The sequence below is a fragment of the Lissotriton vulgaris genome, chromosome 5 (assembly GCF_964263255.1).
Source record: "Lissotriton vulgaris chromosome 5, aLisVul1.2, whole genome shotgun sequence".
Classification (NCBI taxonomy): domain Eukaryota; kingdom Metazoa; phylum Chordata; class Amphibia; order Caudata; family Salamandridae; genus Lissotriton; species Lissotriton vulgaris.
The window spans coordinates 1,717,616,105-1,717,631,159 of NC_141693.1; the positions used below are offsets into that span (position 1 = coordinate 1,717,616,105).

Genomic DNA, 15,055 nt, shown 5'->3' on the forward strand with positions numbered 1-15,055 from the left:
CTACTGACCAGTATGCATCTGTTCTTGGTATGTAGGCCTGCTGACATTTATATCTGTGCATAGATAGCCGCCTAGTGTTGGGCCCGGATGATTGCACATTGTTGTCCTGGAAGAGTCTTCGAAGTATCACAAGCTAGGTGGCTCCTCCCCTGGACTACAGTGCGCATGGGCATCCTCAGATTGTTTTTCGCCATTGTGGCAAAGATGGAGTGTAACACCGTAAGTGATGACCATGCTAATAGTAATTCTGAGTGCTGCAGCCGCTACAGGCGCCGGGGAGGAGGGCGGGCGATATGAATGTCAGCAGCCCTACATGCCAAGAACAGATGCATACTGGTAAGTAGCATATTCGGTTCGAGGCATGTGGGCTGCTGAATTCATATCTGTGCATAGAATACATAGCAGTCCCTCCATTAGCGGCGGCCGCTTGTGCCAGCTGCAGCAGTTTGAAAAAGTGTTTTTAGAACAGCCTGCCCTACAGCTGCCTGCTGTTCGGAGTGCACATCTACGCAGTAGTGTTTTGTAAATGTGTGTGTGGTAGACCATGTGGCTGCTCTACATATGTCTTCTAAAGGAATATTTCCAAGGAAAGACATGGAGGCACCCAACTTTCGCGTGGAGTGGGCTCTTGGGGGAACCGTTAATGTGCGCTTGGCCTTCTGATAGCAAATCTGAATGCACTTAACGATCCACCTGGCTATACCTGATTTGGAAATGGGGTTGCCTTTGTGTTGTGGCGAAAAGGCAACAAACAGTTGATTTGTTTTCCTAAAATCTTTGGTCTTATCTATGTAGTACATTAGAGCTCTTGACGTCTAGTGTGTGGAGCATTTTCTCTGCCACTGACTCAGGATTTTGGAAGAACACTGGCAGTTCTATAGTTTGATTGATATGGAACTGTGAAACCACTTTAGGCAGAAACTTAGGGTTAGTGCGGAGTACCACCCTATTGGAGTGAATCTGTATGAATGGCTCCTGGATAGTTAGTGCCTGAAGTTCACTAACTCGTCGTAGCAATGTGATTGCTATTAGGAAAGCCACTTTCCACGTTAAAAATTGAATCTCACATGAGTGTAGAGGCTCAAAAGGTGGACCCATCAGCCTGGTGAGGACCACGTTTAGGTTCCATACCGGCGCTGGTGGGTGTCTGGGAGGAACAACTCGTTTGAGTCCCTCCAGAAAGGCTTTGATGGCAGGCACTCTGAAAAGTGAGAGATGCTGCCTGTTTTGGAGATAAGCTGCTATTGCGGACAAATGTATACGAATGGAAGCATAGGCCAGATTGCATTTGTATAGATGTAACAGATAACAAATGATGTTGAGAGTAGATGCGTCTAGCGGGTTGATGTTGTGGTCGGTACAATAAACCACAAACCGCTTCCATTTTGCCGCAGAACATGCTCTGGTGGTGGGCTTTCTTGCCTCCCTTATGATATCCATACAGTCAGGAGGCAAGTTGAGGTAGCCAAATTCTAAGACCTCAGGAGCCAGATCGCCAGGTTGAGCTGTTGCGGATCTGGATGCTGAATGTCGCCATGGCTCTGAGTCAAAAGCCTGGGTGTGAGGTGCAGCCTTTGATGCGGTACCACGGATAGTTCTAGAAACGTGGTGTACCATGGTTGGCGTGCCCACGTTGGAGCAACGAGGATGAAAGTCATTGAATGTTGCTTCAGCTTGCGTGCCACCAGCGGGATTAGAGGTGCTGGGGGAAAAGCGTACGCAAATCTGCCTGACCAGTTCATCCATATCGCATTGCCCTGCGACAGTGGGTGTGGGAACCTGGCGGCAAAGCTTTGGCATTTGGCGTTTTCCTTTGTGGCGAACAGGTCTATCTCTGGATGACCCCACTGCTGGAAGTACGGCTGGAGTATTGATGGATGTATCTCCCACTCGTGCATCTGGTGGCTGTACCTGCTGAGCAGGTCCGCCATGTGATTGTCCTTGCCCGGGAGGTGTTCCGCCATGAGGAAGATGTTCCTCTGGATGGCCCACTTCCACATGCTCTGAGCCAGATGAGACAACTGTGGAGAGTGTGTACCTCCCTGCTTCTGTATGTAGTACATGGCCGTCATGTTGTCCGTCCGGATCAACACAACCTTGATGTACTTTGAATGCTTTCATCGCCATGAAGATAGCCATCAGTTCTAGAAGGTTGATGTGCATCTTCCTCTGCTGTGCTGTCCATAGTCCCTGCACTGTGTAGTGGAGTACATGAGCTCCCCATCCCTGGAGAGATGCGTCCGTCGTCAGAATAATCTGTGGCACAGGCTCCTGGAACGGTCGGCCCCTGCAAAGGTTTTGTGGATTCCACCAATGCAGAGAGTTGTATGCGCGACCGGTCACCAACACTAGGTCTTTCAACTGTCCGTGAGCCTGATTCCACGGACGTGCTAAGCACTCCTGAAGCGGACGCATGTGTAGTCTCGCGTGCGGGACTATGAAGATGCAGAAGGCCATCATGCCTATCAACTGCATGAACACTCGTGCTGGAAGTGAGTGTTGCGGTTTGAATCGTATCAGCAATTGCATGCTGTTGATCCTCACTGAATTTGGCTGTGCCTTGGCTGCCAGAGTATCTATTGTCGCATCCAGATACTGCCGTATGTGGGCGGGCTGAAGGTGGGACTTTGGATAATTCAGTGAAAACCCCAGATTGTGAAGAAGGTGAATGGTGTGGGACATGTGGGCGGCACACTGCTGGGCCGACTTTGCCTGGATAAGCCAGTCGTCCAGATAAGGGTAGACGTGAACGTTCTGTCTCCGTAGGTGTGCAGCCACTGTCGCTAGGCACTTGGTAAACACCCTGGGCGCCGTGGTCACTCCGAAAGGGAGGACCTTGAACTGATAATGCTGATCCTGAATGGTCCGGAGGTATTTTCTGTGTGACGGGTGTAGCGGTATATGGAAATATGCATCCTTCAGATCTAATGTTGCGAGGAAATCTCCCTGACTGAGTAACGGTAGAACCTGCTGTAATGTGAGCATGTGAAAGTGTTCTGATAGAATGTACTGGTTTAGGGGCCTGAGGTCCAGTATGGGTCTGAGGGACCCGTCCTTTTTGGGATCAAAAAGTACAGCGAGTACACCCCTGTACCTTTTTCTTCCACAGGCACGAGCTCTATGGATCCTTTTTGCAGCATGACAACTACCTCCTGCTGCAATAATAGCAAATGCTCTGTGGACATAGGACGGTGTCTTGGGGGTATGTTGGGTGGAGTGGATGTTAACTCCAGACAATGACCGTACTGGATAAGCTGTCTCACCCACCTGTCTGTGGTGATGGATTTCCAGACTGGCAGGAACTGTTGCAGTCTCCCCCCGACCGGTGTGGTATGGTCGGGGGGGGGGGGCAGTGACAAGACGTCACTGTTTGTTAGTGGCGGAAGACCGGGAGCTGTTGTTTCCACGACCTCTGCCATTGGTGCGGTTTCCACGATAGCCACCCCTACTCTGTTTGGTGTAGGTGGTCTGCATGCCTCCTTTACTGTATTGTGTCTGCTGAGACAGCTGGCCTCTGGAAGCTCCTCTATTGTTGGAGCGACGAAAAGAACCACCCCTGAACTGTTGCGACTGTAGAGCCCCCATAGACTTAGCAGTCTGTGTCCTTTTTGATTTTTTCCAAGGTGGTATCCACCTCTGGGCCAAATAAAAAAAATCAGGGTTAATAGGCTGACTTAGTATGGTGGTTTGTATTTCGGGCTTGAAACCGGAGATTCTCAGCCAGGCATGTCGCCGTAACATCACACTTGTATTAATTGCCCTGGCCGCGGTGTCTGCTGCATTCAGCGCACACTTGATAGATGCGTTTGATATAAGTTTCCCTTCTTGTATTAGCATCTCTGCTGCCTCCTTATATTCGTCTGGCAAGTGTTGTAACAGGGTTTCAAGTGTATCATAATGAGCCCAGTCACATCTGGCTAAGAGTGCCTGTGTGTTGGAGATGCGCCAGATATTGGCCGCTTGAGCTGCCACCCTTTTCCCTGATGCTTCTAACACTTTCGATTCTTTGTCAGGGGGAGGAGCATCACCCGTTGTTTGTGAGTTTGCCCTCTTCCGGGCATTGGAAACAACCAGAGAGTCCAAAGGCAACTGTCCCTTGATATACGTAGGGTCCCCAGGTGCCGGTTTGTATTTTTTCTCAATTCTGGGGTTTATTACCCTCGCCCTTGTGGTCTCCTTAAAAATGTCACCAGCATGTTTTAGGACACCCTTTAGCATTGGTAGAGTCCTGACAGTTCTCTCTGAGGTTGAGAAGGTGTCAATCAAAAAATCCTCTTCAATAGGGTCAGCATGGAGCTGGACATCATGATTTTTTGCTGCCCTTTCAATAAGTGCATTAAACGCAGCCGTGTCTTCAGTAGGCGAGGTTTTCACAGCATAAACATGACTGTCCGGGGCAGTGTGTGGATCTCCTGGGTCAGCAGCATCTGTCCAGGGTTCAGTGTGATCTTCAGGATCAGTGTCTATAGGATAACTGTACTCCTCATTGTTACCATCCCCTGCCTCCACATCTGAGTATGTGGGCGAGATATGAGCAGTGTCTTGGCCATGTGGTGTTATAAGTTCAAAGAGAAGAGGTGAGGTAGCAGAATCCCTCTTTTTCTTTAATGGAATTTTGTATGACTCCATAGGCTGTTCAGGGGCGATCTTTCGCTTGTAAATAGAAAGTCTACCCGTCTCGGCGTCGATGAATTGCTTCGACTGATCTTCAGGCGGAGGCTGTCGATGCTTGGTGGCCACCTCCGCAGTTGTAGGCTTCGGCCCCATGGACACCTTCTTGGTCGCTTCGACGGCCGTCCTAGGGGCGAAGGCCTTAGGTACCACTTTTGGCAGCAGTGTGAACTGGATGGGTGCCGACGATTTTGGAGGTTTACTGACCGGCTTCGGGGGTGGAGTAGCCTTTGGTCCGATAGTAGTAGCCTTCTCTTTAATGCGTTTAAGTGAGTCCGACACCTGCTTCGAAAAGGAGGCGGATGGCTGTGTTGACTCGACGGGTTCCTTCGAGCCACCGCCAGGTGTGGTCTGTACTGCTTTTAGCCTCGTCGGGTCGACGCTTAGGATCGAGAACTTTCTGAGTTCCGAGTCCCTTGTCTGTGTCGACTGCTTTCGGCGCCGACTTCTTTGGGTCGACGTCCTTGACCAGTTTCTTCGGTGCCCTGGTCTTTGGCTCGACACCCTTTAGCGACCTCACCGGGTCGATAACACTCTTCTGCTTTGTCGGTGCCGAAGGTTATTTCATCACCGGGAGTCTTATTCTTCATTGCATCCTGTAGCTTCCCATTATTAATGTTATTGCTGTTACTATCATCCTTTTTACTGCCTTCGTTAGAGGCGTCCTTTGAGATAGGTACAAATATAGTTGAGATCCTTGGTTGTGTTTTATCACATAATACCGTTAGTCTAGCTGCGGCCTTCAAGTTTTTCATATTTGTAATCTCTTTGCCTTTTTAACAAAAATTCCATCTTTTCATCGGTTTGGTCATCGGACTTTTCTTCGGCGTTACTCATTTAACTGATCTTGTTTCTTCTGTTTTCCCCTCTCAATCTCCTTCTCAGCAGTTTTTGTGGCATTTTTATTTTTGCTTTTAATTTTCTCCGTATTGTTTTTATGGTTTGCTTTGCCATTGCCATTGCCTTAGGTGGAGGACGAACAGTCTTTTCCATTGGGGCCATAATTTTCGGCGCCGAAGATTTTGGTGCTGATGTTTTCGGACCCGAGGATTTTAGTGCAGAGGATTTCGGCTCCTATGATTTCGGATCCAAGGTGTATTTCGGTGCCAAGGTTTTGGAGGGATCGGTTAGCTTATCTTTCGGTGCCGAGGTCTTGGGGTGGGCCCCGAAGAAGATTGACTCGATTCCAAGCCGGAAGGCGTTACCAGTTGTTTCGGTGCGGAGCACGAGTTTGGGGCGTTGGAAACTATCTCGGTGCCCACCTTGGCCCCAAGGTGGAGGGGGGACCGGAGCATTTTTAAGGGGTACTTTTTGGGGCAGAGGATTATCTTTACTCACGGTAGGCTGACTGGGTGTGAGGTTTTCCTAGATGTCGGAGTCTTCCTTGGACACGTAAATGTGTCCTTCCTCCTTTGCCTAGGCTCCATGCGCTTCGAGGAACTCTTCGTCGACATCTTCGCCGTACAGGTCTGGAGTGGAGTCCTAATAGTCTTTATGTTGATACAACTTGTCACGTTGTGCCAGACTGTCACAGAGCGTCTTTATCGATCGGACGGCTTTGCAGTGGTCTTCATTGTGTTCAGGCAATAAGCACAAATTGCACATCATAAAGATCGGTGCAGGGGTACTTGGAGTGGCACCCAGGCCAGAAATGAAATGGAGTTCGTTCCATCTACTGCAAATTCGGTTGACGCAGATTGGCCCAAAGGCCTCGCACAAGGTTTTCCGATTGAAGTTGTGAAATAGATACAATACCTAAAGGCAGGAATACGGGATCGAGAAACAATACAGTCGAGGGTAGTGAATTGCGCACCAAGGGGAACCCAAGAACGGTGTTGAACTGGAGCACAGCAATTCACGTCTGAACCCGGTCGTGGAAAAAAAACTAACAATGGAGGTGATGCCCATTCATACTATCACAGAAAGGAGGAGTCACCTACCTTGTGACTGGAAAGACTTCTTCGAACAAAAACAAAGTGCATAAGTCCGGGCCCAACACCAGATGGAGATCTATGCATAGCATTTGACTACAGCTTAACATGCCAAGAACAGATGCATACTGGGTAAGTAGCATTTTCTTTAATTGAACTTTTCTCCCAACTATAAACTATACTGCCCGTAACCCTTGCAGACAGGTTTCTTGTTTCACATTACAAGTATAGCCAGGCGGACAACAATGCATGTGATCAGAATAGCACACAGCCTAAAGGAGAAGAGTAGCAGCTAAGACAAAGATTGTTTACCAACCTAGCCATATACATCCTTAGAGCAAACTTGGGACCATAGGGAAATTTGTCCACATTTCTAATAAAATGAAATTATATTTTTTCAAAACACTGCCAATGCAAATATTTTATCATAAAAAGCACTAATTAACAATGTCCCTTATAATGTTCAGGACAGAGTGCCTCACTTCACTAGCCACCACCTCCCTGACTTCAGACCAATAGCTTAATTTCAGACTTCCTCCGACCTATAAGGTTGCTACTCTTAGGATACACTGAGCTTCCTGCTACGTACTAGTAACACATGGGCATGAAAAGCAATAGCAGATCTTGGGCATCATCAGAGAGCCCTTATTGAAAATTAAACACTTTTATATGGAGGACATTTACTAACAGAAGGTTATTCACCAAACAAAAAATGGAATTGAGGACAAAAACAATAAGTATAGAAAATGATAAAGTGCTTTCAAATACTTCAAGTTAATATCTGAACAACTGTTCACAAAGTCGGTACACCCATTACTGATATTATCTCAAAGAGACAGGTTTCCATCTGTATTACACATTGTAATAGATAAGAGCGGCAAGTCTGCAGTTTAAATGTGCAGGATAGAAGTAACACAACAGTATCTACATTTTCGGAGGATGATTTAGTGATGTGTCTGTGGCTTAAGGTTCGAGATTGTGGGATGTACATTAGACTTTCAATATACTTTGAACTGTGCGGATCTGAAAAGTAAGGCACATAAGACAACATACGAAAATAAAAAAGTTAAGTAAGATGCTATGTATATTTTGGAAAATTTGTATACAAAGATTATGTGCTCAACATACGACTAAGAAATACTTAAGCTACGGAGTCTAAAAAAATGAGGTTGCCCAAACTATTGTTTGCCATATTATGCTTGATAGAGTAGCCATGAGAAAGATGCGATTAAGTCCTCTAGATATCAGAGCACATCAATAAAGTGTAATTGGTTACCAGACTGGCAGCAACCTGATAAAAGCTGAAGAGTAAAGGTCAGTTTTAAGTTTACTTTTGGAAGACTGTGCAGCTGTAGTTTCAAGGAATTCTAAAAGCAGAGCTCATTCACTGTTGCATTTGAGATTCTCTTAATGGTATATAGTAAGTCAACAAAACAATCTCCTCCCTCCTTCATGAGACTCCAAGAGACAGCCACAGCATGTGCTACTGGGACTTCCATAGCTAAAATCCAATTTTTAAGGCTTTAAATCAGAAAGTTAGCCAGGCAAGAGAAATGGCAATCCACCTGACGTGTGTAAAAAATAAATTAAAGGCATGAAGATCATAAGAGCAGACAGAAGAGATAGGATATTCCTTCATTGAATACAGAGAAGGTGCACCTCTGACCTTTTCAAGAGTGCAAACAGATTTCCATTGAAAACAAAGCAAGCAAAAAACAGGACAGAAATATTTTAAATATTTTTAAAATCTAGAGAAGGTCGTTGGGGAAGAGGTAGGAAAAGAAATTTTAAAACACAATGACCGCTCAAGTTCAAGAGCTGAATAATATGGGAAACTAACAGATGCAATGAGAGCTCATTAGTAAGTGTGCGAATACAAGAACAGATTTGCTATAGCTGGGCAGCTGCTAATGCACAAACAGATGTGTATTCTCTTGAAAAGCGAATGAGCCATTCATAGCTCAGAGTGTGCATGACAGGCTCCAAAACAGTTAAAATGGATCACAACATGAGCACTTCTGCAAGCACATCTGTTAATTAGCAGAAAATCCTTTTTGTTCACCATCTCCGTGGTAGAATAGAAATTTATAGTAATGGTAACTTTGCACAATGCTATATGCTTCTTCCAACAGTACCTCGAGGATTGTAACTCACCTGAGGTAGGGGGCAGCAGGCCCAATTTCCAGATAAAGTCTTGCAGCACGTTTCACCATTGTTGCAATGGGCTGTATCATTGCACTGCACATCAGAGCTTGGAGGGGATTGCTTTACGAGTACTTTAATGACCCATGGAATCGACCCATTACTGGTGCTGCACGTTTCATGTTCTGTGTCGCAAGTGGTGCCAGTGGGGCAGCAGTGGATGTGGTCACTGCAGCACACAGCCTGAAAGCAGGATGACAAAGTCCAGGGTGAGAGGCCAAACAACCAAGAAGGTACAACTGGGAGCCACTATCCAAACAAGGTTCAGGTTTCAAACAATACTGTACAACCATGCCAAATACAGATCTAAGACGTCTACTTACAAGGCACAAGATCAAATACTAGATTTTATTAGGACACATTCAAAGAAAGAATAGCCAATGCAATCCAAAGTCTTTCGGACATGGTCTCTTTAATCCATCTAAAAGCCAAAGAGTAAATGCACTTTAAGAATGAGTACCCTATCACACCGAACGCAATTCGCACAGCGAACACTCAAATACATAGGCAGTGTCCACAATTAAATAACTCTAAACTCACGACAATCTATAAAACAATCACATGATGTAGGTGGCTGGCATAGTATATGGTGCACACTTATTGAAGTGAAGCACCCTGCACTAATCCAGACAAACCTTATGGTGATTTTGGTGGCCTTAGACAACCTCAGAAAGCTCCTAAGTAGCTGCGGAGAGCAGCCTTCAGGCTTAGTCCAGAAGGAGTGTATAACAGCTTGTCTTTACCAGTACTAATCATAGTGTAGGTTAAACTAAAAAGAACCACACAGTCTAGTTATAAAAAATAGTTATTTATTATAAACACTCACTAACACATTAGTATATCTCCTACCCGGAGATATAATCACAATACACATAATACTTCAATACTAGAACAGGTAAGTAGCACAAATAGAAGTTTAATGTAAACTGCAACCAAAGTAGACACTGGACCCAGTAGACTTAGAGCCGCGGACCCAAGGAACCACCCAAGGCAAGTTCCCAGTAACCCCAGAGGCAGTGTGCAGAGTGGAAACACAGTTGCATACTCAATGCAAGTCAAGGGGGAAAACACGGTTGCAGTTGTGAAGAAGGATCCTTCCCAGAGGACCCTGAAGAAACCCCGTGGAAAAGAGAAGGTTGGAGAGTCACCCCACCTGCGGATACCCCAGGAACCAGGGTACCTACACCAGGGAAGCCAGATGCAAAGTGAAGCAGGAAACTGCTGTAGACTACAATGGAGGGTTTCAGTGAAGATGCAGCAGTCAAAGGTGAAAAAGTCCGGTGGAATCCAAGGGTGGATACTTGAAGAGGAGCACCTGTAAGCAGAGGGTACAAAGTCCATGCTTCTCGGGAGTGACCAGGAGGCACGGACGACCAATGAGCACCAATGACGGAAGATGCTGGAGAGTGGACAGTGACCTTATTGCTGCAGCTGTGAGTACCAGGTGACACTGTGGAAGACCAGGAGCCGTTCACAAGCTGTCCCACGTTGGAAGTCGTGAACCAGGGGGTCGGTGTCCGGCAGGAGCTACAAGCCTTGGCAGCAGCAGCAGACTTGGAAAACAAAAAAGATGCAGTGTCAGCAACAGCAAGGTCCAAGTGACTCACCCAGTACAGGAGAGTCAGAGCAGGCCCGAGCAAGCAGGGGAGCCTACTGGAGCCAAAAAAGACAGTCAAGAGGACCCATAGGCTGAAGTCAAAGGAGTCGCAAGAGGACCTAGAGCAGCTCACCAATGATGCAGGCCTGTGGTGCAGAGGATGTGGTGAAGACGAAGATCTTAGTAGTAAGATAATGGAGGCTGGAGCTTCTTGGATGCCCGAAGATTTCTGGAGCAGAGAGTCAACAAGTTTTTACAAAGGCAATTCGACGCAGTGCAAAGGAGTGCTGCTCCAGAGCTGTGTTTCTGGGCCTTTCGAAGTCCAGAGGAAGTCAGGAGCAGCAGACTGGTCATCTTAGTTGTGGTGCCTGCATATGCAGGGGAGTGACTCCATACTCCAACCTAGCACCCTGCCTTCAGGAGTGAAAGGCCTGCTTTAGGGGTGACATATAGGTTTTAAGTGTAGTGATCTCAGAAATAAGGAAACTTATATCTGCAGTGAGTAGTGCTAGCGCACAAGTTACTTACCTTCGGTAACGATATATCTGTAAGAAACAGTAGTTCGTATTAGATTCCTTACCTTAGAATATCCCCAGGCGTCAGACTGGTTCTGGAAACTTTTGCGTAGCAGTACCCTTGCGCGTCGGTAGGCGTCGTCTACGGCTCCGTGTCCGTCGTCGTTGGCGCCGGGATGTCGTCACCGGAGTACTTAGACGCTGCCCTCGAGCGCTGACGTCAGTTCTTATACACAACTTTTCCGCGCCAGAAACGCAATGCCATGATAAAAACAGACACTGGAGCCATGAAACTAGGGCCCTGATGACCTTAACCCTAGATATCGGTTCGCAGAACGGGGAGGATGGGTGGGGCGGAAAGGAATCTAATACTAACTACTGTTTCTTACAGATATATCGTTACCAAAGGTAAATAACGTGTGCATCTGAAAGAAACAGGTTAGGATTAGATTCCTTACCTTAGAATAGATACCCCAGCAATACCAACCCCGGTGGTGGGTCTGTGAACCAATAATCACACCAGAAAGTCCTGGAGGACGGAACGGCCAAAGAAGCCATCCCTCCGGACTTGGCTGTCTAGGCAGTATTGTCTTGCAAACATGTGCAGCGAGGCCCACGTAGCTGCCTGACAGATGTCCTGCAAGGGGACTCCCCGGCCCAGGGCAGTAGTAGCCGCTGTGGCCCAAGTGGAATGGGCCCTCAGCCACCCAGGAGGCTCCTCTTAGCCAAAGAGTAGCATGCCTTGATGCACAACACGACCCACCGAGAGATGGTCCGTTTGTGCACCGCCCGTCCCTTCTTAGCGCCCACATAAACAACAAAGAGTTGGTCATCCAACCGGAACTAGCATGTGCGATCCAGATAGTATGAGAGCACACGTTTTGGGTCCAGACGGTGGAACCGCTCTTCCTCCTTAGAGGGATGCAGAGGCGGAAAGAAGGTGGGCAAGGTGATTGACTGCCCGATGTGGAAGGCTGTGACTACCTTGGGCAGGAAAGAGGGTCTTGTCTGCAACACAACCTTGTCCGAATGGACATAAAGGAAAGGAGGCTTGGAGGAAGGAGCCTGGAGCTCACTCACTCACTCTCCTGGCAGAGGTGTTGGCAACCAGGAAAGCAGTCTTAAGCGTAAGAAGACGGAGAGGACAGTTATGAAGCGGCTCAAAAGCAGCACACATCAGGTAAGTCAGAACCAGGTTCAAGTCCCACTGGGGAATCACGAAAGGAACAGGGGGAAACATATGAGTGAAGAGAGTTCCAAAGTCTGTCAGAATTATAGGAGAACGAACGACCCCCACATCTGGCTCTCTTTATCCTGGGAACTGCAACAAGATAGGAAGAGGAAGATCGGAGCGGTCTATTCGGGAAATAGGGGGTGATCAGTGAATGATTGATGCTGGCGCCTGTTTTCCAGAAGGCTCGTTGGACGATGGATAGGCCTTTAAACTGGATTGATTCCCTGAGGGGAAGCCAGTGGAGATTCTTCAGTCCAGTTTTGACAGGGAGTTGACGGGGGATCTGGAGCAGGGTTCGTGCTGCACAATTTTGGATCACCTGAAGCTTACGCAGGGTGGTCTGTAGGGACCCTAGGTAGAGGGCATTTCCAAAGTCCAGACGCAATAGAATTAGACCCTGGATCATGATCTGCCTAGCATGAAAGGGTAGTAGGGGAAGAATTTTCAGGGTGAGCCCGAGTAGACCAAATCAGGTGGCTGAGAGTTTGGTTGCTTGGCAGTTAAAGTTAAGGGCCTTGTCTAGCCAGATGCCTAGGCTCTTGATTGTGTCTTTAGGTGTGGGGGTATTACCTAGGCAGGAAGGCCAGAGGGAAATGATGTTGGGAGTGGGGGTATTAGCTAGGAGCCTCAAGTCGGTCTTGTCTCTGTTCATTTTGAGACAAGAAGAAGTTATCCACAAGTTAACTGCTTCTAAGCAGTCTCTCAGGTGGTTGGGTGCAGTGCGAGATTGGTTGAAAGCTACAACTAGTTGTGTAACGTCCACATAAGTAATGATTTTTAGCCTGATGGGGCGGACGATCTCGGCCAGGGTGCATATATATATATATATATATATATATATATATATATATATATATATATACACATATACACTGAAAAAACCATAGGTTTCACACCAGTTATAGTTGGGAATTAGCATTTAAAAATCCTTTTTAAATTCACTGAAAAAACCATAGGTTTCACACCAGTTATAGTTAGCTGGAAATTTTACTGACATAAAACCATTGAAATTCCCACGTTCTAGTTAGTTGGACTCACTATATCTTGCGCACCTGCAATGCACTGCTGATGACGTCACATATTACATCACTCATGACATGGTCAGTGACATCACTCATGACATCACTGATGACACCATCCAGTGAATGTCTTTCTGAAAAATAAATATGTTTTATTTATGTATATGTAAAGGTCGATGGAAGAATATATGTTTAAATAAGTGTCTTAATGGATGTTTAAAAAAAAAATTGATTGGTTAACTGGCTTAGTGCGTATATGTGTGTGTTAGTGAGTGAATGACTGTCTCACTAGTATCTTTATCAGTAACTACATATGTTTTAATCTAGTATATGTGAGTATTGATGTATATAAGTGAGTATATGTGAGAGTGAGAGATTAAAAGAGTTCTTGTTTAAATAAGTATGTGTTTCTATAAGTGATTGTTTAAGAGAGTAAGTATGTGTAAGTTTCCTTAGAAGTAAGGTTGGAGTGTGTGTATAGCTGTATATGCAAACAAATGGATGATCAATAGTTTATTTGCATGTGTGATTATGTGTGTGAGTAACTATTGGATGACTGCCGGTGTGTAACAGGATGTATAGGTGTTTCACTACCTATGATGAGTGAATATATGTATGAGTGACTATATAGAACTGTTGGTGAATGAGTGGATGTGTATATAGATGGTGGTATTACTGAATTGGTTGTTGAAACTGGTATGGGTATCTATTTTTTTTGAAAATTTTAGTTTCTATTTTTGAATATGTGTTTCAAGGGTTACATTACACTGAAAGGAGGTCTGTCACTCTGTCACAAGGATGGTGTCATGAGTGATGTCACTGACCATGTCATGAGTGATGTAATATGTGACGTCATCAGCAGTGCATTGCAGGCGCTTAAGTTATAGTGAGTCCAACTATAACGTGGGAATTTCAATGGTTTTATGTCAGTAAAATTTCCAGCTAACTATAACTGGTGTGAAACCTATGGTTTTTTCAGTGAATTTCAAAGGTTTTTTAAAAGCCAATTCCTTTCTATATCGAGTTTCTAACCTACGATTTTTTTTTATAAATTTGCTGTTGTGTAAGTATTAATTATTTTTTATAATATTTTATTTTTATTTTTTTAAATAATTTTTTCCTGGGGCGCTCTGGGTGCGCGCACCGGTAAGCTCTCCGGAAAGCGCACCCAGAGCGCTACTTACGTTCGTGGAAAAAAATATGAATGAAAAGTAAATAATAACGCAAGACATTTAGTACCATACATATAAAAGCAGTTTTTTTGAATAAGGAAATGAAAATGATTTTGCATTTCCGTGAAACTATCAAAAAGTCACTTAGGCGGGCAGCGTAAGCGCCCCCGGAAGCGCCTTCGTTCGCGCCGCGTATGCGCCCCCGGAAGCGCTTCGGTGCGCGCAGCGTAAGCGCGTCAAGTCATGTGACCTTAAAATAATACTTTTCATTGGTTGCTAACAGTTTTTTTTACAAAGAATGAAATCCCCACCCATTTCCTTCACTTCTTCTTTCACTTTTGTGACTGAAAGACCTGCCTTTTTGCCCTCGGTTCTTTGTTGGATATCTTGGATTATCATGGCTGCCTGACCATCCAGCAGTGAAGATGACTCCAATGAATTCCTTGATGAAGAGCCTCCTCAGCTGAAGGTGAAAGAAGGTGGAGAGGAGGCACCCCCAGAATTTTGCCCGGGAAAGTGTCAGGGCTCTGGCACAAGAGGTTCCCAGTGATGGGGCCTCTACATCAACCTGAGGACCAGCAACATCGGTGAGGGGGAGATCACAAGAGCTGGTTCCGAACATTCAGCCTGCATTTAACAAAGGTGTCCTTAAATGCAGATACTGTGATCAGCTACTTTGCTTTGGGGAGCAAAGTGTTCTGCTCATGGTTCGAT

The 15,055-nt window shown here is 45.9% G+C and overlaps 1 protein-coding gene across 11 annotated transcripts in view; it reads right to left on the minus strand.

Moving 5' to 3' along the window:
- The window catches only part of GRN (granulin precursor), a 1,328,618-nt gene that overhangs the window by 499,168 nt on the left and 814,395 nt on the right, over positions 1-15,055 (minus strand). For 8 of the 11 annotated variants that reach the window (XM_086923907.1, XM_086923905.1, XM_086923902.1 and 5 more), the window contains one exon: positions 8,757-8,987. The exons of the other annotated variants lie outside the window; for them this stretch is intronic. In XM_086923907.1, coding sequence (XP_086780033.1) covers positions 8,757-8,987 — 231 coding nt within the window. The remainder of the gene's footprint in view (positions 1-8,756; positions 8,988-15,055) is intronic. 11 annotated transcript variants of the gene reach the window in all.